The sequence below is a fragment of the Lottia gigantea genome (assembly GCF_000327385.1).
Source record: "Lottia gigantea unplaced genomic scaffold LOTGIsca_5, whole genome shotgun sequence".
Lineage (NCBI taxonomy): Eukaryota > Metazoa > Mollusca > Gastropoda > Lottiidae > Lottia > Lottia gigantea.
Window position 1 is genome coordinate 2,568,409 of NW_008709715.1, and position 23,878 is coordinate 2,592,286.

At 30.9% G+C, this 23,878-nt stretch overlaps 1 protein-coding gene across 1 annotated transcript; it reads left to right on the forward strand.

The window, feature by feature from the left end:
• Positions 1 to 15,541: 15,541 nt before the first annotated feature.
• LOTGIDRAFT_154180 (hypothetical protein) lies at positions 15,542 to 21,817 on the forward strand (the record flags this gene model as incomplete). The annotated part of the gene is made up of 6 exons (XM_009061894.1): positions 15,542 to 15,544; positions 16,929 to 17,014; positions 19,258 to 19,438; positions 21,080 to 21,313; positions 21,500 to 21,715; positions 21,767 to 21,817. 6 exons carry the CDS (start codon positions 15,542 to 15,544, stop codon positions 21,815 to 21,817), a joined length of 771 nt encoding a protein of 256 aa, XP_009060142.1.
• Between the last annotated feature and the right edge of the window lie 2,061 nt (positions 21,818 to 23,878).

Consider the following 23,878-nt stretch of genomic DNA (forward strand, 5'->3'; position numbering starts at 1 on the left):
ACTAAGGGTATAGTTACTCACTGCCTTTCACCATTCTGCAAAATCTTTACTCAATCACGTTTACGACCATTTTTGAATACGTTGGTAACATTAACGTTAATCCGTTAATCTATGTGCCTAATATTGTTAATGCGGCTGCTAAATTTCGTTTTATGCTCTGTTCAGTTCAACAAGCTTATTTGAAAATAATTTGATATTTTGAATTTGTAGGCAATCATCCTTTAGTGATCATTCACAGATTTAGTCAGACAACCGATCATATTAAATACAATTTTCACGATTATAAATTATGTGGTTTAGAATTATTAATATTTATATAATCCGACAATAAACCGTGATGATATATAATAATTCCTCTTACTTTCTGCTTCACATCAGGAAATTAAAAAAATTAAAGGGATATAAGAAATATGGAGATTTATGACTTTTCTTTCGTCACTGAATTCAATGTTTCTTTCATCGTATTTGTTAGAACCACAACTCATTTTTTCTGTTTAAAAGTATATGAAGATTTTAACCAGTTTTCCCAAAGTCACTTTGGTCAGTCAAGGGAAGAAACGGTAGATTCCAGTTTTAATTATGGGTCATACCATTCTGACCACTGGATATTTCAACTGGGATGCCAAGCACAATCTGATTAGTTTGACTATCTGGATTTGTCATACAAATGGTGGTGAATTTCCAGAACTGCAATGTGGGTTATCGCGGTATCTTGAATGATGAGACCAGAATGATTGTTTCAGGACCATTGCTTGAAACATTTAGTTAAGAGAAGCGGATTTTAGCAAGGTATTCAAGAACAGTTCAAATGAACGAAAACACCTTCAAGGAAACTAGAGGTCAAATATTATAACATAAAACTAACTTTCCTTTTCATTGAGAATATTTTGTGAATGGGACAGAAATAACTGCGAATTGTATCGTGAATTGTAAGGTTATTATAAACAATATTTAAATAGTGTATTGTACTTTGGTATTATACTTATTATATGCTGATAAATGTCAAAGTATGTGAATAATTCGCAATATCAGTGTCGACATGTCAATAATGAACTATTGGAGGAAGGCTTAGAAGGAAATTAGGTTGAACCTCCACACAAACTTTGGTTGTGTTTTACTTCAAAAGATAAAATTAGCATAGATTATTAGTACAAGAAGATTGATATTCGAGACGACATGTAGACAGGACATAAAGTTAACTTACTCATGTGTGTCTCAAAACATTAGTTTGTGTTTATTTAATTGGTTGGTACATTTAGTCGATTTATCTGATAGAGCGTGTAAAGGTACCTTTAATTTTTTTGTGCTGAAGGAGTTCTGAGATTTGGAGGCCACGTGACTTTCGGGAATTTACCAGAAATGGCAGGGCAGTTGATTACAGATTTGGATGAATTTATAGATAGTGATGATTTCAATTTAATAGACGGAGATGATCAGGTGAGAATTTAGTATCTGAGGTTTTTTCAGGGTAGAAGGAAACGTTGATGGTAACTATGGATTGTGCTTGAGTATCAGAAATGGTGAAAAAGATCACGATATGTGAAATAACAGTTAGTTCTGTTCCGCTTCACTAAACCTGTTACCGTTATTCACTTGTCGTTCATTATGTCTAAGGTGTAAATTGAGAAACTGGTAAACTTATGTACCTGTTTGACTTCAGATAGATATAGGTATATAGGTATATCGCTATGTAAGATATATTGTTCGAGATGGTTAAGTCAGTCAACCAGTATTTTTTTATAGGAGTAAAACTGTTAGGGTCAACAATGGGTTACGGAAACAAATTATGGTTTTGTAAAAAGAAGATTAAAAGTTCAATATTAGCTATAGACATCACAAAAGATTTGTCAACCGTCATATTCCTAGAATGTATTTTCAAAGCATGATATTTCGAGCTTTACAATAGGATGGTGCCCCTGTTTCTAGTAAATACTGTACAGTAGTATCACATGGCTAGCAAATACTGTAAGGAGGATGGTTTCCCTTGTTTATTAAATACTTAGGACAGTAGGATAACCCCCCCACCAATTTGAGTAAAAACTGTAATATCTGTAATGTGATGTACAGTAAGATTAACCTAACCTAATTATGTGACACCTATACTTGATCATATTCAATGGCATTTTTTTCATTTTAACAGTAGTGTAGTCAACTGTCAAAGTCTATGTAGATAAGCAATCACATTTAGATCATTGTACAATACATTTTATATCTTGACATAAAACATTAGGGGCATAATGGCCAAAGCACAATTCAAATTGTTTGTGTATATATTTGAATTTGGACTCATTTGGACTTTTCTTTTGGAGTATTGTTGATTTGATGAGCTGAGCTATGTTCATGAAATTTAACTCTCCAACATGAAAACCTGTTTCCAAGTGATCAGTTATAGCTTCTGGTTGAGTTGAACTCCTTTCACTCATCCAATTCTATTGGCACATTGTCTTTAATCATTTTTCTAACTTCTGCTGATATAAGCTTCAGACTTGTTTGGTGAGTTGTATTCTGTAAAAAGTGACCATATTCTATCATTAGTAACATGGTTTTCAAATTGTGAAGACCTTTCTTCTACCTAGGCATTTGTGGTCCAACTTATGTTGGCTACCAAGTTCCATATAATAGTGACTGAAATGTATAGATTTTGATATTGTTAGTTTAGGTAGGTTTATGTTGTTATCAATTTCTTTTTTAACCTTTGCAATTATTTTGACTATTATTATTTATTATGTAAAATTGTGCCAAGCTTTGATTTAAATTTATGGTTCAAGGTCAGATGGTTTAGGTGCAGACAATTCTGTATGAATCAGTAGTAATGTTATATAAAAGATAAGATTATTAACCTTAAAAAGATAACTAATTTACCTGACATAGATGCAAAATGATACCAAGGAGTAGTTTTTGGCCGTTTTTAATCAATATCTTGATACATGATAGTACTGTAATTGATTAAGGGGTATGGAAATATCTGCCTGAAAAAATAAACTTCTATGTCCTTGAATCTGAAAAAATAAGTGCAGTTTTTCTATCTTCTCCTATTAAATGAATTCATTGTCTCATAATGTGCTTAGCATATTTGTCTAAATTTGTGAAAAAAGCACAATGTGTATAGATATGATTGTATTTTACCATGCCATGCAAGCTATCATCATACATATCTTTATGAAAAATGAGTTCTGACACATTGATCCATAATAAAGCTCTCTTTAAATTATGGTAATGACTTGATGTAATCACTATTGAATGCTATTATTATACAGTTCTATATAAAGAAGAAACATTTCCATAAATATTCAATAGAATGTTAAATATGAGTTTAATGTGACAGGATGATTTTTATTACTGCTATTCAATGTAGGAAACTAGTGTTATAGAGCTTGTATGGCAGAAATATCATCACTGAGAGGGATTCAATGGATATTTGCTAGCTTTTGTATGTGAAGTGGAGACACTTAGAGCTAATATTTGCTTCATTCAACTTTCCTGTCTGAGATCTGTGGTTCCTGTAATTCTAGCAAACATTATCACATTATGACTTTACTTATCATAAACCATTTGGCTTGAATGGTACATGCAACAATGACATCATAATCTGGTCAAGCTTTTGAATCAAATGTCTAACAGGGAAAGTAATGCTGGTTCAAAGAATCTTTCTGTTTGTTTTGTAATGGCTGAATAATAGTGATCATATACGATTTTTTCTAACTATTGTGACTGAGCATTTCAGAAATTGTTGTTTGACAATTCAAATTGATATAATAGATCTATTTGTGGTTTTTCATATTTCAAAAACTTATAATTTAATTGTTTTTAGATGTGTGACTTTAAATACTATGATGTGTTATTATACAAGAAATTATTGGTTTGTAGTGGTCATATATAATAATCCTAGAACACTTATAGATACATAGTCTGATACAATATAATTAAATCATAGAAAACTAAGATATAAACATGTGAAATAAGAAGATAAAATGGAGAAATTGAATTAGAGAAACAGGTAGATGGGATAGACAACTTAATAATATGGTCTACAAACATTGATTTTATACTTCACTTTTAATCCAATAAGGTATTCCCACAATTTTAACTCCATCTATCAACCATTTCTATAAGACGAAAACATTTTATTGAGAGGCTATTGGAACCAATGAAGTGGCGAGGTTCTGGAACTTGAGATAATTTACTCATATATAAAGTAGTTCTGTGTGTAGTGATATGGTAGTTAACAGAGCTTGTTAATTAGTTAGCAAGTAATTGGGTATTGATGATAAATTAAGGAGGTGGTGTCCAGATGACCAAACACACTCTGTCACTTATCTACCGATAAGTTTCATCCGTAATTGGTCAGTAGCCTGGTTTCACAACTTCTGTGGATGGGCAACTAGTGGGAAGTTGAAATTTTGAGTTATACTTTCTAGTTTTGGTGACTGTGTTCAGATTGAATTTGAAAAAAAAAACTTGTGAAGTTTCAGCAGTGTTTTTCATGATTACATACAACTTCAGAATGGTTTCATGTATGGAAATTTTTTGAATTTGCAGCACTATTGCTGTTGGTTTGTAGACATAAGATTTGATAGAAAAAAGTTTTAATAAAGTCTGAAATAGTAGAAATGTGGTTGCTATGATGGAGATCACTGGCTATTTGTCTGAGCTGAAGACGGCTAGAAGAGATATCTGTTTTTTCTTGTTATTGATAACCTAGACTTCTGCTTTTTTTCTCATTTGATCAAAGAATTTATATACATAGCCTGGCTAATGTGAAATGTTTATCAAATAGCCTTTAAGGAGCAGATTTGTCTTGTTTGACATAGGAACTGACAGTTATCAATTGAAGAAGTTTTATATATATTTTATAAAGATGAAATGTGGAAACAGATTGTGTGGTTTTCTATGATATATGGATTGATGGTGAAGATTAATGATTTACCAATTTTCTTAGAAGAAATCCAAATCAACACTCCAAGGCCATTTAATTTGATAAAATCAAAGAAGATTTCAAATTTATTGAAACAATTTATTTCTCAGATGAATATCTTGGCAACGATCAACTAGATTTAGAAAATTGCTTTCTTACGATAATAAGGTTGTGAGTGAGCCAGTAAGCGAGATTGAGAATTGTTTTTAGTCATCAAAACTTGCGTGCCGAATGTGTAATTCATGTTATTAGGATTTTAATAGTTTCGGTTATCATCTTAAATTGGTATCTTTTATTTGGGAAAATAAACTATTAAGCTATTCTGTAATTATGTTTCTGAAAAAAATAATGACCCCAAAGCAAGTTAAACAGACTAAGCAAGTTAAACAAGTACAGATTCAATTACCATTGCCGACAAAAGACACAGTATTTGTTCAAATCAAGGTTTGTATGAATAATTTTGTTTATAGTTTCATATATCTACAGGCGACAAAATAATTAGCTGAAATACAATTTATTTTAAATCAATAAACAATAGTAATTTGATTTTATTCAGCATGGAATCACATTATACAAATTATATTTAAATCAAGCAAAATATAAGCTTTGTTGGAAATAGTAATCATATTTCCTTCAAGGAGTCATGATTTTTTATACCCCCCCGTGTACCCCCTCTGCAGCTGCCACTGTTTACACTGAAAAAAGATAGAGATTTACGTAAGATCTGAGACATTAAAGATGGGCTTCCTTCTTTTTCTTGGTCTAATTAAGCAAATTATTTGATTAATTGGTGTTTCTAATGAATTATCATGTACTCTTTATCATATCATTATGTTTTGATGGCATATAATTAAGAGTTTTAACCAATCATAAATGTCCATGTTTGTACAGTCTGAATAAACAAAAAAAGACTTTTTTACCTTTCTTGATCGGTCACTCGCTCGAATTCTCCTGGTAATTCTACTAGTTATGAATTAATTATGGACATGTGAGACAAACTGATATTTTTCCAAGTCATTAGAACACCTCCACTTTCTATTCATATAAGTATTAGCATATCCATTTTCATAAATGAAAATAAGAGAACCCATCTTTAATATCTGTCTTTTGGTATGTTCATGTTATAGAGACCAAAATCTTCACTGTCCAAATGCATTCAACATGTGTACTAACAATGTTATTATTTGATTCTTGTAAATAAAATGTAAAAATTGCTGTATGTCAGCAAGTGAAAAGTCTAAATTGATGAATCTAGATATATCTTTTTCATAATATTTTTGAATTAACATTTTTGAAATGTGAAGACCAACCATCTCTTAGCTTACATGTGAAAAATAAAATAAACAAAACAGATAAATGAAAATTTATTGAAACTTGAAGTGCTTCAACTGAATTATCCTAGAGAAGTTAAAATTAAACAGATATTCTCTATGGAAGGTAATGTGGCTGAGAACTGGGGAAACGGGATATATAACGGTAATGTAATGAACCTTTAGTGGTGTGTAGTTTGAATGTCACTGAAATGAATGAAAATGAAGATTTCATAGCTTATAAACCCCCTTTCTTACTAAATCCTTCTCCTTTTTCTAATTCTGAAATTTCTGAAAGTTATTTGCCAAGTCAAAGTTATACTAGGCTTAAAAGCTTAACCTTCCACTCTTAAAATGCCTAGTCTACATAACACAGAGTTTCATGCTGTGAGATCTTTGGACAGCTGACATGTTTTCAGCCTGCGTCCCTGCTGTAGTGCTATTTTAATATTTCTATATCGCTCTACAATTGGTGTATTAAGCACTATTTTAACAGTGAAAATAATTTATTGTAGATATTAGCTTCCCATGTAAATACCCTGATTTTAAATAAAAAAAATTGAAATTCAGACTCCCCACAGTTAGCTCTGCTGTACTTGGTTACTTTTAACACATATGTAAATTTCTATGTTAAATCTTTACTTTTTTGTTATAATATAAGGACAGTTTTATCCATTGCTTTATTGACTTTGGCCTTTATGCAGCTTTTGCTGTCAATTTAATACTTATCTTAACTTTAAATCTTAATTTTGACACATGTTACATTGCAACACGAAGGATACCAGAATATCTTTCAAATCATGTTTACAGAAGAGAAAAGATATGGACAATTTACATAATGTAATTGAATGAGTAACTGAAACACCAAATTGCATAAATACAGTGTAATTGCATCTCTCTGTTTCTAGAAAAATACATGCCATGATTGATTCATTTTCTAGAAGAAATACATTCATGGAAATATACGAGGGTTGGCCAAAAAGTTTTAGACTTACCTAACTAATATTTATTGCACATACATAAATAAGCATATACCATAGAGTAGCTTATCGTGTTTCTATTGAATTTCAAACATCAAAAGGCCAAATGCTAATATTGTCTTCCAGAGAGAGACCTTCAAACCAACATAGGGTCAAAATGATCTTGGAAGGAATTGCCCCTAAGGAAATCAAACTTTTGTGAATAATTTTTTTAGGTTAATCCCAGGGAAGTTCTTACTGTCAGGAATTGGAAAGCTTAGAGTTTGAAATGAAAATTGATTTTCAAGAAGGGTGATAATGTGGAAAAACAAACCAGTGAAATATTTCCCAGCTATTTGTTTTATTTAGTGGGCGTAAGACATTTTTACCAACCCTCATAATACAACTATAGTTTTCAGAATGAAGTCTTATTATTGTGATTACTGTGCAGTTCTTGATATTTTGAGACTGCAGACACATAGGATTAAAATTATTATGCTGCAAGTTATTTAAGGATACTACAACTTGTTTTCAGATTGCTTGCAGAATTTTATTTCAAAGAACAAATACTTAATGAGTTCTTTCGACCATATGTTAACAAGTTAAAAAGCTGAAAATATTGACAAGTGTAAAAAGCAATGGTTTATAGTTGAAATAATTCATATAAAAACCAAACAGTTCGTACATGATACTTGTATTATATGAGTTTTGCTGTATGCTTCTAGCTATTTTATCAAATTGGTATTGACAGCTTCACTCGAATCAAGACAGTAGAAATTTCCATGACTCTACATTACGGAATAATGGCCTAGTTTTATTGTGACATGTTGGAATAATGTGTGTCGTTTGACAACAGACAAGCTGGTCAATGTTTTATGGTTTATCTGTATATGAGAGGTCAGACAATTGTCAGACATTACCAGGAATAGCCACAATTATTGATTGTTACTAAGAATTGAAGCTGTGATTCTTTTTTGTCTCTACTACCTTTAATGACCATAGTAACTATCAGCAATATGGTGTTTGAATAGTGTCTTCCAAATGATTGTCGTACCCACACGGAGGGTTCCACTCATTTCAGAAATATGTCGATTGAGATCACGATTAGTAAGTTATTTATTTTTCTTGTATTTCTGTATTTTTCTGCTAAATTATTCAATGGAGGTCAGAGACCTAGGTAATGTGTACTTTTAATGTTTGGTTTGCACTGATTCTTCAGACTTAATTTAAACGGATCAATTTTTTGTTTTTGTGTAATTGCATCATTACAGTAGCTGAGAAGCTTGGAGCTGTTGTTATTGCTCTCTATGATATTTTTATTAACATGAATTAGTTGAAATACAGCTTCCAGACAGTTGTAAGATTAAAGCTATTCACATTGTAACTCAGACAATTGCACTAGATTTAAAGCACTCACATTGCAGCAATTGTAGTAAATTTAGAGCTACTCACATTGTAACCAGGACAGTTTTAATAAAGTAAGGACAACCATATTGCAACCCAGACTATGTAGTAAAGTAGATCATTCACATTGTAACCCAGACAGTTGTAAATTTAAAGCTACTCACATTGAGACTCAGACAGTTGTAGTAAATTTAGAGCTACCCTCGTTGAAAACCAGACAGTTGTAATAAATTTAGAGCTACTCACATTGAGACTGAATCAGTTGTAGTAAATGTAGAGCTATTTACATTGCAACCCAGACAATGGTAGAGTTAAAGCTATATTTCCTTTATCATGCAACAAAGTTGTCAAAAAGATCAGATTCTAAATTAGAGTTTAGAGGATTTTTTTGAATGTTGAAGCATTGTGTCAAGCTCTATCATCTTGGTAAACCATTACCATTGTGATAAAACCATCCAGACATCAGACCTTTCCTTCTTCATCAAACTATACTCTGATACCAATCTTAGGGACCTGACTATTTCTAAGATCGACTGATAGCTGAGAATTAAATACAGACTTACAGACGATTCTTCCATATCAAAATCTTTGACCTTTATCACAGAAAGGACAACCTGGTGAAAAATTCTGAAATCAGACCCCATTTTACTCTCCAAGACTAAATGAAATACAGCAGTTTCCTTAAAGTAAAGGCCTTACATTCCTAAAATACTTTTCTGAAAGATACAGATTTCTGAGTTTGTGAAGAGTGAAATTTTATTTGGGTGAAGAGACATTAATTCCAATCATGATATTGTTTATGATGTTAAGATACAGTCTAGCTGTTGGTTTACTGGAAAATTGTAATATGATTGTCTATAGTCTGTAACATGTAACTTCTTTCAAGTCTTGAAACATATTATTTTGTACAGCTGAAATCTTGTAGACTAAACATTCTTATTGAATTATCTTGATTCATGAATGGAAATCAGTTAACCCTGTCTGCCCATCATCCTATCTGGTATAGTTGTTCTTTGGTGCTGGTGAAGCATTTGATAATCTGCAATTATATGCATATGGCTAGTTTGAGTGAGACCAAGAATAGAATGTGCAAAGGAATTTAATTATAGAATTCTATGTTGAAAAGTCAGAAAATTTGACCTTTCAGGAATTGAAAATTGAAAAATCTTAGAATAGATAATCTATTCATAGAAGTAAGAATAGTTCAATTTAGACATTTATGTTAAATTTTTGGCTTCTGATCTGAAAACTGATTGATCAATTAAAGAGATCTTGATCTTTGGGTAAAAGTAGGTGAATTTGAAGTTCCATATTAACAAATATTTCTGCTGCTAATCTTAATATAAAACTTATAATTTATTTACTAGTCTTTGTTTTTAAATCTAAGAATACAGTGCACAGGTCTTCCATATCATAATGTTATACATTGGCTCTGTTGATTTGATTGATATGTTTGAATCCCCAGTGTTTGCATGAAGTTTACCAATTGATGCCCAAAAATATAACTCCCTCTCATCTATGCACTCACAACTTTTTTCAAAGGCAATCATGACTTGAGGATATGATACAGGTTTATTGAGATCAATCAGATCTTAGGAGCCCTCACATTAACAAGATTTCAGGTTCAGTTTCAAATAAAAATCGGGTAAATATGATATTTTATAAAAGCTATGAATATATTGTTTGATGGTGTTATCTGTCATATATCCAGTATTAAGTAGTAATTTGTATAATGAGAAATTCTTGTTACTAATGGTTTCTGATGATATCCCACTAGGAGTGCTGTGAAAAAGAGAAGTGATGTTATGAGACTAGTGTAAACAGATAATTTCTACAAGTTATCAATATCTATTACATCATTTGATTGATCAATTCAATTTTTACTGATATTCTGGCACTTTTACAACATTGGAATTTTTCATGTAGAATTATTATGGTTAATTGCATACTTAATAGTGGTATTTCCAGACCGGATTGCATGCCAATAATTATAGAATTTTGATGGAATTGTGCAGGAGATTATTTTGCAATACCAGAAGAGATTTTAAGTATTCCTACATGCACAATAATATTTAATATTGATTTCTATGGTATTTAAAGCAGTCCTGCCATAATGGAAATTTGAACATGCAGAATATTTTTTTGATTTTTGACTGTCGAAGGATTGACAATTTTGAAGCTCAGGGGACCTTGATTTATGGTCAGGCCTGAATGATTAGATACATTTTTTATGTCTGGTCCTCTGACCTGCTTGACAGGGGGAAACTTTGTTAGAAGTCTGAAAGAAATTGTCAACCAATTCCAGGCATGAACCCTGAACTCCTGGGCTAGTGAGCAAGCATCTAACTCGTTGAGCCACCTTTATTCTCTTGATTTTGTTTTGTCTTAGTTACTATAACTGTTGCTTTTTTTCTTATTTTGAATTTGGTTCCTTCCCGTTCACTGAACTATACTTTGATTTAAAGATCAAGTTTATTTTTAAAATGCACTATATTTCCTGTTTCTTTAAAAACTTAACTTTGGTTTCATAAGATGAATTTGATCCCTAAAAGATAAACTATCTTTGTACAATCTTTTCAATATATACACATCCTTAAAGAGATCAAATGCAATGCACTTCAATATCTGAAATTGAGCAAAATTTTTAAAAATTATCAATTTATATAATATATAAGGTTTAGGAAGGTTTAATGTAGATCTAGGTCTTTGATACTAATTTTCTTAAAATAAATATTAATCCAAAGAGTTAGAGATGGTTTCACTATATTTCAAACTGCACATTCAGGATATATCAAAAGAATGTCTTTATCATAAATCACGGCCATACATTTTCATTGATAGTTTAACTAGGAAGTAAGATATAATATGAATAAAAAAATTGAAGGGGGAAATTGCCTGAAAATATATATAGATTTTGATATACTTGATTGACTGTTTTCTGAAAAGTTACTAAACAATAAAATAGTATATAGTTGGTTATGCTTTCATAATCCCAAACTTTCCTTTGTTGGAGGTGAGAGACTTAATATTAGTCATTGAAAAGATAAAAAGTGTCTACTGTTTTCTTCAAGGTGGATGACATTTTTCCCTCAGTTTTTAAAGAGTACTTGTTGGTGGATAGATCTATTATTTGACTCACATATATGACCCTAAATGTAAACAAGCCTACTAGAATACTGGTGTATCTTCTTTAGGATGCACTCCAACTTCAAATAATGTTGTCGTGAATGTTAGTGCATGGTTTTGACAATAGATTATTGGATGTTCACAATGAAATCAATCTGTATACTTGTGATTTAATGTTCAAAAAAGTGGTTTGGATATTTTTGATTGACAGTTTTGACAAGTCATTGATGGATGAAAAAAATGATTTATCTTGTGTCATGCTTTTGATTAATTCTATGACAGAAGAATGACGTTACTGGGTCAGTGGTAAATAGGACTTTGCAGGGGTTTGGCCGTAGCCGATTAGCTAATTAATCAAAAAAACTATACTTTGGTAACGTGGTGCCTTTGAATATGAAAATCTATCCTACTGGGCTAATACATGATCATTTTTTGACCCCCCTTGGATTCAACATATTGTTCTGACTAAACACTTACAAAAAAACTCAAGTGACAAAGTTTAATCATGTTTTTGGCATGCTCTTTAGTCCAATTATGGTAAAATAAGTAAACACAAGAGAATGTGTTTTCAAACTGTTTTGTTATTGTTTGTGAAAATATGGGGCATATGAATTAAGTTTAATACAAAGATTGTTTAATGAATGAAAAATTTGTGTAATATTAAGGTGATATCTTGCCATTTAGGAGTGTCTTGTGAACATTTGTCAAAAGACCTGTTATTTGGATTACTCATATTGAAACGAGACATTGAAGTGAATTGCTTTATACCGAAATTGAAGTACGTTAGTAGTAGATATAGTAAAGAAAATGAATCGACCGATACCGAGAATAGTAATTACTTGTGAAGAGGTGGGTAATATAAGTACTAATAAATGATAGTGATTAAAAGTACTATGATTACAGTTATTATATGGTACATTATATTTCTGACTTTAAGGTTCATTGAGCAGAAAGCCTTTTAATGTGTTAAAATTTATCTTGATGGTTAATCTATTGTATCTGTGAAAGCGTGTAAATTTAAATACCAAGTTTGTTGAATGTTAGAAAACCGTTAAGATAATTACCAGATTTTAAACATTCTGCTTTCTGAGAAGTCAAGTATTTTAATCTAATAGATATTATCTATTTGAGCCCTAATGATGTTTTTCATGATTGGAGAGAATTACCTGAATGAACATTTCTACCCCCAAAAATATGCTTGGAAAAATTCAATTTTTTCATGGGAACAATTATTTTTTGTAACTTAAACGTATCTTCTCTTTATGAAATGAGATTTGAGATTTGAGATTTGAAGTTTGTTATAAACCATGACAGTTTAAGATGTTCTAAATTTGGGTTGAAATGTGACACATAATAGCTGCTGAGTGGATTCTTTCAAACTGCTAGATTTCTCCCTTGGCCATATCTTCTCATCAGGTCTATTTTCTACTGTATTAACCTAATTTTGTTTTTTCTTGCTGCATGCTTTGAAGGACATGTTATGGCCTTTAACATTATAAACTAGGTGTTGGTATGTGAGTTGTTTACTAATAAATGTCATTGGTTTAATCAAGTGTGTTAATTATCTTTATAATTAAGATTTGGTTAGTTGTTTATCAGACTTTAATCCTGTGCAAGTGCCTTCTGTTGAATGGTGACTACTTATCTATCTCAAAATGACATCAAAATAAGCCTATTAGTGGATTCAAATCAATTGATCCATATTGTTGGATCATCTGCAGATCTTGAACATACTAAAACTAGTTACCAGTGCTTTAAAAGATTATGATTCTATGAAATAGTTCTATTCTTTGCCTGCCTATAATTCTAACAATGAGTTTCACATGAGATGTTATATGTGCAATCATTTCATTTTATCTCTTATCTGTATGTCATGTCAAGTTGCACTGAACATTATCTGTTTGAGCTGACTAACCTCTTATGGACTGAAATTTGTACTTGTCAGTTTCTCCTTTTGATAAACTGTCATTCTGCTTATCTCAAAGCTGTGTTCTAGTTTCTTTACTCAATAAGATCTATTTTCTCAGTATCTCAATTGTTGATTGAATTGGTAGTAAACTTTATTGGTTTCATGATGCATTGATTTCTTGTTAGTACTAGTAATAAGGATGAAATATTAGTTTGTTGACCGACTACTATGTGTAATGGAAGAGTTATTTTAGTCTTGTACTTAGTATCTAAACTAACATCATAATAAACTATCTAATACTATAAGATGTTGAATCAGGAACCAGACCATGGTCTTTATTTACCTAGCTAATCAATACTTCACACACTGTCAGCTCTCTAAAATTAGAGGATGTATTTTGTGATAAATGATTTGTGTACCTACAATAATGTTACATCAAACCTCAGGTTACTTTTTTGAGTAAACTTACACATTGTAAACTATTTTGAAAGATGCCTGTTGAATACAACAACTGAAAAGGTTTCATTTCACTTATTCAAAATACCCTTGATGACCTTTATAACCTGCATTTTAAGGTCATACATTTTGCACTTTGTTAACTATTGAAATTTCACTATCAAAAGAATCTCTTATATTTTATGCATGACATTGTCTGTTCATAGATTAAAGCAATTTCAAAAAGACCCTTTGCTGAATCTTTTCATACATTATATGACACTCAGTCAAATGTATTGTTGATTTTTACACATTTAATAGCAAAATTCACAAATTACCATTATTTTTTCTCTCATAGTGTTTATAGCATTCCATTATTAAAGGTCTGTGGGAATTTCCAGACTCAAATACAGTTTATGAACAGTTAAGTGCAAGTACAATGCTTCTGGTGCCATTACAATCTTAAATCTGATAATGTTATCCTACTTTCTTAATAACAATTTAGTAATTTAGAGAAAGTAAACTCAGTGTTTGATATCGTAGTTGTTTTCAACAGCTCAGCATTATCTGACCATGACACTGGCTTGATTATTTCTTTATTAACTACTGCTCGTATGGTATGATCAGGTACTAATCTCTACTATATATAACCAGAATACGTGTAATTTATCATATTTTATAGGGGATTTGATTGTATTTTGATGGTATTTGATTAACAAGTTTATAGGTTTTTGTATTGATCTGGTAAGAAGAGATAAGATATAAATACCTCTTCAGTTATAACTCTCTAGACTCTATTATTTACTACAGCTTATCTTAACTTCACCTGAGTCTTCATCTTAATCATAGCAGGAGGTAAAACTCTACTTCTTTTACTGGTACCTTCAAACTACTTACTTTACAATCATTATCAAATAAGGTGTTTACATTGTTTATGACCCTTCATTATCAAAAAAAGAATTATTTTGAGAATTTGTTGGAAAAGATATAAATTGTTTTCAAGTTGAATCTAGGAATGATTGACAATCTTGTTTGTATAAACCATCTTCAAACTACTGTTTTATTGGTATAAACAGTGAATTATTCCTTTATATAGAAACTGTTCCTAACATTTATGCTCTTTATTTAGAAGGATTTTATTTAGGCAAGTCCAAGTCTTAAAGAAGCAATATGTTTTTTAGTGTCCTGACTTTATAAAAACCTGGAAAAGGGTTTGGCTAAGAACCAGCTGGGACTCAGAATTTGACCTAAGTTCTTATGATGTCCTCATAAAATAAAGTTGTTTCTTCTTGATTTTATTCTATATCAAAGAAAGCTTTTTTTATCAAAGAGCTAAGTATCTTACAAAGTTATTGTCTGAGCCACTTTGTAAGATGACATGATTGTAGACTAATGGTTTTATCTTTTATAATAAACTAATTAAAAGTTTGTTGATATACATTACCAACATAAACATAATGTTACTAATATATTATAGTTTATAATGGTAAAATACTCTATGACAGGCTTTTAACTTAGCTTAATAATGTGTTGTTTATGAAAAGACACTAAAGGAAAAAAAAAGTCTAGTCATGTGCTTTAGCTTACCAGCTTATAGAAGATGTTTTTTTGGCTTCTGGCACAAATAAGCAGAATGGTCAACCAATAAATCTTAAATGTATGTCTAGCTAAAGTCAGTCCAGAAAATCAGATGTTTTCAGTTCGTGAGACAACTAAAATTCATTTGTAATGACTAAGTTTTCTTCTTTCATCAAATAGCAGATATTAGGTATTGAACATTTGTTGACAAATTTGTAGATCCTTTATATTCAATGTTGATCATCCCTCACAATAAAAAAAACATAGACAAGATATGGCCATTGAACAAAATAATTTCTCCAGGAGCAATATCATGGTGACACATTACATATTGAGACCTTTATTCAACATGTTTCAACCTTAAAAGGAGGATTGCCTAAAATCATGTCCTCTTTTGCTCCAGCCAACTAAGACTTTTTTTTAAAATTTTGCTGTCACCTTAATAACCTGCTTATTTTTGATTGTTCCAGTTGTCAAGCTAGGCAATGATACTAATGCAAAGATCATATGAGAGCGCACTTGTTACCCAAGTAATTTTTTACACCAGATTTCTAGCCTATCAGCCTTTAAATTTAAATTGACATTGTGTGAGAAATGTATTACTAATCAGTGTTAAAACACGTTTCAATTGTTGTTTACATGTTCACCATTCAAAAGGCTTTTTATACCTTTGACATTTGTGTTATAATTTGTCAGTCATAGACTGTTTTTGTTGGCTTCAAAACAAAATACTCTAACTAAAACTATATTTACTAAATTTAACATCAGTTTAGTTATTTATGTATACAATATAAATCATTTCTGGTTGTATAGTTAGTAAGAAATGTTGGTACATACTAGATTGTTTTTCTATTTTGTCTGATAGGCATAATGTTTCTTGGCTCACTGAAGTAGAATTGTTTGTTTATGCTTTGAGTTTTTTTTTATTAGGCTATCAAGAGTTTAATGCTAAATTGCCATAATTTACTTGAAGAGTAGTATTTTGTCTGTCCTTGTAGTGATTTTCATAGATTATCATACCCAATTACACTTTAGGGAAAGATGACTTATTTCAGGTTATCAAGATACTAAAAAACAACTTAAATCTTTTCAAGACTTGACCATTTAGACATACTGGAAAATCTAATTGAGTGCCAAGATATGTTTTAAGTGTCATAGTGGCATCAGGAGTTTTGTTCTTTCAAAATCATAGTAATCTTATTACAAAGAGAAGACAATTTTTATAATATAATATGCTCCGTGCTTCTAAATGTCTTGTTCTTTAAAAATCAACCTTTTTTTCTTTATTGCAGGGAGTAGTGGTTGAAGAAGTGGATGAAGGACAGCCATGTTTAGCTTGTGTTGATAGATGTCCTGGATTTACAGGTCATGAATGGAGGTATGTTGTAACAATATTTCCTTGGGATTTCGAACTATTATGGGATCTTCAATGTAGCAGTCTGTAGCATACAAAGTGGTGCCTTTTGGATGACCTGACCATGAACTCACTGAGTGATGGAGCTCTTCTTCTGATTTTAAAGTATACCCATTGCTCTAAAAGTATCAAACATCAAATATATGATCTTTCCATATGTTCACTTGACTGCCAAATTACCTTTTTCTTCTGCAGTAATATGAACATTTAGTTAAAAAAAAAAATGGCAGTAGATAATATTAGATGTTTTGACAAAATGGTATATCGATTTTGTTCTTTTTTTCTGTCTACATTGAAATTCATGTGGTCAGGAGTAAAGGATCATGTTTTCATGAATATATTTGACTAGAATGATATATCAGATAGATTTTATTGCTTGTAGAAACATCAAGAGAATAATTGACAGATATTGTCATGTAATTGGAGAATATAAACCAAATTAATTCTGAGACAGCAATATTCCTCCTCAATATTTGTAATGAGAAATTGAAAGACTGATTTCCTCAAATATATATCTGTACATGGACTGGTCTGGAGATTTTATATTCAACTATCAGGCACCAATAACTCATCTTTCTTCTTTAAACAAATTGAAATGTGATTTATAAGTTCTGATCTTCAAAAAACAAATTATAATTGAAATAAGAGAATGTTAATCAATATAATTTGATAATTAAAACATGTTTTAAACAATAATATGAGTTCTTACTGATTTCTGATTTTCATACCAGTTCTTTGTTGTCTGTGATGCCAATTCAGATTCTATAAATGTTTAAAATGCTCTTTTCAAGTCAATAGACTAAACAATTCTCATGTTAGTTTTACATGACTACAGAGGTTCTTGAAGTTTTTTTTTAATTTTTGTATGACAAATATATCTTTGATCTAAAAAAAAAAATTGTTTTATGAAAAATATGAGATTAAGACAAGCTGAAAGAAATTTTGCAAATGCCATCTTTTTTTCTCATAGACTTCCTTTCATATTGGTTCAAAATCAACATCAAACGATCTAACAAATCATTGAAATGAAATATGACCACTCATTTGACTGCTATTGTGATAAAAGCATATGTATAATGAACATTTTGATAAGATCAGGCAATATTGTTTGAAAATGCTGTATCTTTAGTTATCAACTTTTACTTTGATATCTGTATAGTTAAATACCAACTGTTACGACTGTATGCTGAAGAGAAGCTTCTAGCTATAGACCATTTAGTTATGATTTCTGTTGATTTTTATGACTTATAATTCATTGATTGATTTGGCTCGTATATCTCTACATCATCAATGTGTTCGAACTGCTGACAAACCAGATAATACATATTAACTTTTGACATTTTCTCAATGTTAGAAAGTGGCTAACACCAGAATGTTATGTCTCTCTTAAATATTTTATGTTGGTAGAATTACTATCGTTCATTGATTTCTACTTAGTTAACGCAGTTTAATCTCCTACTTTTTACAACTGATCGCAACGCTCCAACTTACAAATGAGATACAAGACTAATTATAGAAATCAGACATTCAAGGAGCAGAAGAAAACAATAATGATTTATTCAGTGTGAAGTTTTTGCTGTGTTAAAAATCATTGTTCAAGTAATTTATAGTGGGAATGATTTGTGTATGGTGGCCTGTTACAGCCACGTGATTACATTCAAATGGCGAGAAAATATCATTAGAAATCATTAATGATCACAGAAAGAGAAAATAATTGATTTATGATGAAGAAATGATTACTGTAAATGAATGCATTACAATCATATAACCAGATAGAATTTTTTTAGTTGCACCAAGTGGCTTGAAGTGTTCATTACTGTATAAAGACTACAGGGAGAAAACAGGGTGGGAGTGAATGGTACTGTAACCATCAAATTCTTGATGCCATTGTCACAAGCCACTGAAATTTGATTGTTATGTATTAAAATCTGTCAAAAGGAATAAAAAATCTCAGTGAACTACTGACAATAATGACTTTTCAAAAAAAAAGCAAAGATTTCAATCTTTGAGTTCAACATATATATTTGACTTCAATTGATAGTTCATAAAATTGTAGACACCAATTAATGTGAAGCCAAATCTAAAACAGTTTTAGAGTCAGTCAAATGGAAATTATTAGAACTTTTCAGGTTGATAAAGATGAACTTTGATATCATATTTGAATAACAGTCAAACAAATTCAGACACTTTTTTTTTGTATTTTGCAGATATACATGTCAACATTGTAAATGTCCACGTCAAGTTCATGACATCTATAATGAAAACTTTGTTAACATCCGAGATAGATTGGGTTGGAAAAGACAAGATGATCCTAATTCACAGGTTTCGAAAGAGGATACATTGAAATATGGTTATACCTGGGTACCTCCAGGGTTATCCCAGGATAAGGTATAATATTTAATTTACTTCTTCTGAATTGTCTATATCTATTGGTCAAACTTCTTAATATTTAAACTATCAAGACAAACACAGCAGCCACCATGTTGAAAATCTTTTTAAAACTTTTTTTAAGATTGGGGTAATATGTGATTTGGAAAGGTGGGCTTACAATGTCTAGCTGGAGCCATACCTGACTTTGATGAAGGGTCGTTACTACTTTCACTACCTTTGAGAGGCTGTGGGCTGGCTGGGGCTTGTTTTCATGCAGTGGTCTGAATCATGGAGGCAAAGTTTTGGTATGTTTGGAGACTCACAACATGATCTTAAATTTTCAAGGCGGTATTGTCAGTTATAAAAAAAAAATTGGCACCCATTTGCCTATATTTGGCTTCATAAAGCATTTCTAGAAAAGGACATAATCAGTAAGAAGAGATTGAATACAATAAACCTTTAGGATATGTTATACTATCTAGGAAGTAGACAAGTATTGGTAGATATATATTGAATAGTAGAAGAATTAGATTTAACAGACATATCTCTCGTGTAGATTAGATTTATTAACAATTATCACTATTCATGTGTGAAAACAATGAATTGGTTCGCTGTCTGAATTAATAATGTCCCGAGGTCCACTCTTTATAGTCTTGAATTCAAATTGAGACTCTACAATTTTAGGATACTTAATACTTAAGTTGCTTTGTAAAAAAGATGATACATTATGTGTTTTTTCAACAATTTTTGTTTCCTTGTAAAATGAACAGATGTGAATGCCTTTAACAGTTTTAAAACAAACTTAAAGACAATCATATGAATTGTTAAATTCTTGTATGTTACTGATATGGCATTATTGGTCACATCTGATCAGAAGACTTAAGAATTCCATGGGAGTTAGCTTACAATTTCCTGATATAATTCAAATTTTGATGAATTGCAAGAGAACTATATGTTTGATTTAAAGTGAAACAGCTGGAATCAGATAGTTAAACAAATATTAAGAGGGCCATATCCCTTTAAAATTCCACTTAGGCCTACAACAGTTTGATTTCTTTCAAGTTATTGAATACATTGATTGAACTGTATCAGATTTCTGTTGACTGTAACCAATTATTTAATTGATTATTTATAATGGATTGATTTGAACTATCAGCAAGTTAAAAGATTGTTATTGCTAATCAACCTGTTACATCTCTGTCATAAATTCTTCTATGGTGGATGTTATTTTAATCTTTTAAAAATCTTGTTTTAAGTGCAAAATAATTCATTTCCAAGTATGATGAAAAGGTTTATAGAAACAGGTTTTGATGTATGATATTGTAGAATAATACCAGTGTCTGATAGTCAATTGTCAGTAGGCCACTCAATCATTGAAAACTATTTCAAGGGAGATAACTTAAAACAATGATCTTGTCTTGCTTCATTCTCCTTCATTTTAACTGGTTAAACTTACTGATGAAGACATGAAGGGTATCAAGCCATATTGTTTACTTTATGCAGACATTTAATGGTTAGTCACTTTGGTTAATGGCGAAATATCTGAGATTACCTGAATTTCTAACCTAGTTATGAGATTTTTGCCTGAAAAACTTGCTGCTCTCTCTCCCTTCCTCTTTTGGTACTTTCTCTAACTTTTGACGTAAACTTTCCTTGCAGATTGAAGATTACATGGACCAACTTCCTAATCATAAAGTGCCTAAGATAGGTACACCAGGGGAAAAATATAGAGATATGCAAATTATTCTTCAACTACCTAAACAAGATCTATCAGAAGATTTCTGTAAATCATTAGATAAGGAATGGGAAAAGAAAGAATTTCGAATATTTCGTGATCTAAGAGATCAGGTTGCTATGGGTATTGGTGTTGTCAAAGATTCAACAACTACAACTGTAAGTTAAGAAATTGATACTGCTCATGTTATTAAGAACTTTCCAGCATGTATTTAAATGGCTAAAATAGATCATGACAACTTACTGCAATCTTTTAAACATTAATTTTCAAAGCCAATATTTGTAAAGGAATGAGAAATTGAAACCATGTTTTTTAAACTGATCTAATTAATACTTACTTTGTAGAGTTGTTTTACATGTAAAGGTGAGATAGAAGAAGGGGAGTTATCTGTCTTTGCTAGTAAGATGGGAGCAGACGTCTGTTGGCATCCAGCATGTTTTGTCTGTGATGCTTGTGATGAACTACTAGTTGATTTAGTCTATTGTATACATAATCAACATATATACTGTGAACGTCATTATGCTGAAATGATTCGTCCTCGTTGTCCAGGTTGTGATGAGGTAAGTTCATTTTGATTCTCCCACTTCTTTCATTGTGGATCTCATTTTCAGCATGCTTCATATATGCGCTTGATTCATAATTCAGCATGTAATGGAACATAACAGAACATTCTATAGAACACTGTGCAGAAATATGAATCAAGCACACCCAAAGACTATCCATAAGTCTTGCTGTTAACATTTCCTAGTAAAAGCTTAATATTCTGCAGTTTTTATCTGATGTGTATCTATAATCATAAATAAAGATCAACTTTGAACTTGCACAACTTCCAATTGTTAGAAATTGATTTTTTTTGGTGCTGATGACAAACACAGAGTTATCTGCCTCTTCCCTCAGTATAAAAAACACTGTATTTCCTTTAGTATGCATCCTATTTCCATAGAATTTGGTATATTTATGTATTAAAAAGGCAGTTTGTGACAATTTGACTGCTTTTTTGTGTACTGTGTACAACACAGATTGTTATGAACGATTCTGATATGTTAATGTTTATATTATATGTCAATATTCAAGGGTTCAGCCACCTATCACCTATATCTTAAAATTAATATGAAATGCTTGTCTTATAACTATTTGTTTGTTGCTGAATTATTTTGACCAGATCAGAAAATTTCCAGCAATAATGAGCATAATAAAATGGGACATAACTCTTACTTTCATGTTTGTTAAGACGTTCAGTATAACTCATTATTTGTTTAATAGAAATAAAGTAGAAACAAATAAAGCAAATAAAAACTATTGAAATGAAAAGGAAATCTGATTAGGCTACCTTCATTGGCAAAACTTTTCAACTTTCCATTTCCCAACCAAGTTTCCCTTGCCACTAATACATGTAGGAGAAAAGAGAACATTCAAAAATCTTACATGTTGTTTTCATTAACCTCATATTTTGCAGAAAAGTCTGATATTAGACTCTCTCAAAATTGACAAGTCAGAATTGCCTCTCATGATTATTTGGAGCTAATAAAGCTATGGCAAAATTTCAGCATTTAATTATGATATTAATCTCTGTGACAGTGATAGATATATATGATAATCATCATAATCAGTTTGATATGATGAAATACATTAAGGTGCCTATTTTTTATAACACTTTCTGAGCATAAGAAAATGCCCATGGATGTGTAGTTTTATTATGATATAGCCTGGACTAATATAGGGGAAGAAACATCAGACGTAAATTTCCATTTGATTTCACTTTAAATTTTATCTCCAATGATGATTCAATGTATAGTAGGAAAATATAGGTGGCATGATTGAAAATCCTTATTCCATTGATCTTTTAAATCATTCACCTCACCATTTTCTTTATTTTTGATTTTTTTATTGTCATATTAATTTGATCTCAATAAGTGAGCAAGCTTTTGTGAAAATCTGAAAAAAATAAATTGTGGCAGATTTGCAATTGATGTACTTAAACGTCCACATGTGAAAATACAACAGAAACAAAATAATATTCCGGTATATTCAAGCTGGTTTTGTTTATTTGTAACATAAGAGTTGAAACTAGTATAGCGGAAACACAGGAAGGGATGTACCGTCTAAAGTACTGTAAACCCACTATAGATAGAGGAAGATACCACATAGACAAGTGATCATTTCCTAATTTTACTCTTCATTTAGGAAGTTAGTAGTCTTAGAGTCAACCTGTAGTGCAGTTTTGGAGATTAGTGTACAGTCACTTTGACATCACATCAAAATATGTTTATCTGTGATATTTGGCTAGTAAGATGAAATACCTATAGGATATGAAAGTGTGAAATTTTCTCTCGCAGAGAACTTAACCAAATACCTGAATATTTGAAAATGAAAATTTGATGCTAAATATATTTACAATCGCCAAAAATTCTCATTGTCAATATAGTGCTCAATATATCAATTGTAGTATGATATAGAAATATTAAAAAGAACCTAAAACATGTTGCTACTCAAGGCTTCACGCTATGCGATTTTCAGACATCTGACCTATTTTCAGTCTGCATCCTTACTGAAGTAGAACTGAATCTCATGTGTACACTTCGAAACAAGTGGGAAATATTTGTTTAATAACATGTAATATAGAAATTTGAACAGTGAGGTGTCAGACACAGTCAAAAGTAAATCAAAATTAAAAAAAGGTAAATTTCTTCAAACTACGAATTGTATGAAAATCAGGGCACAAC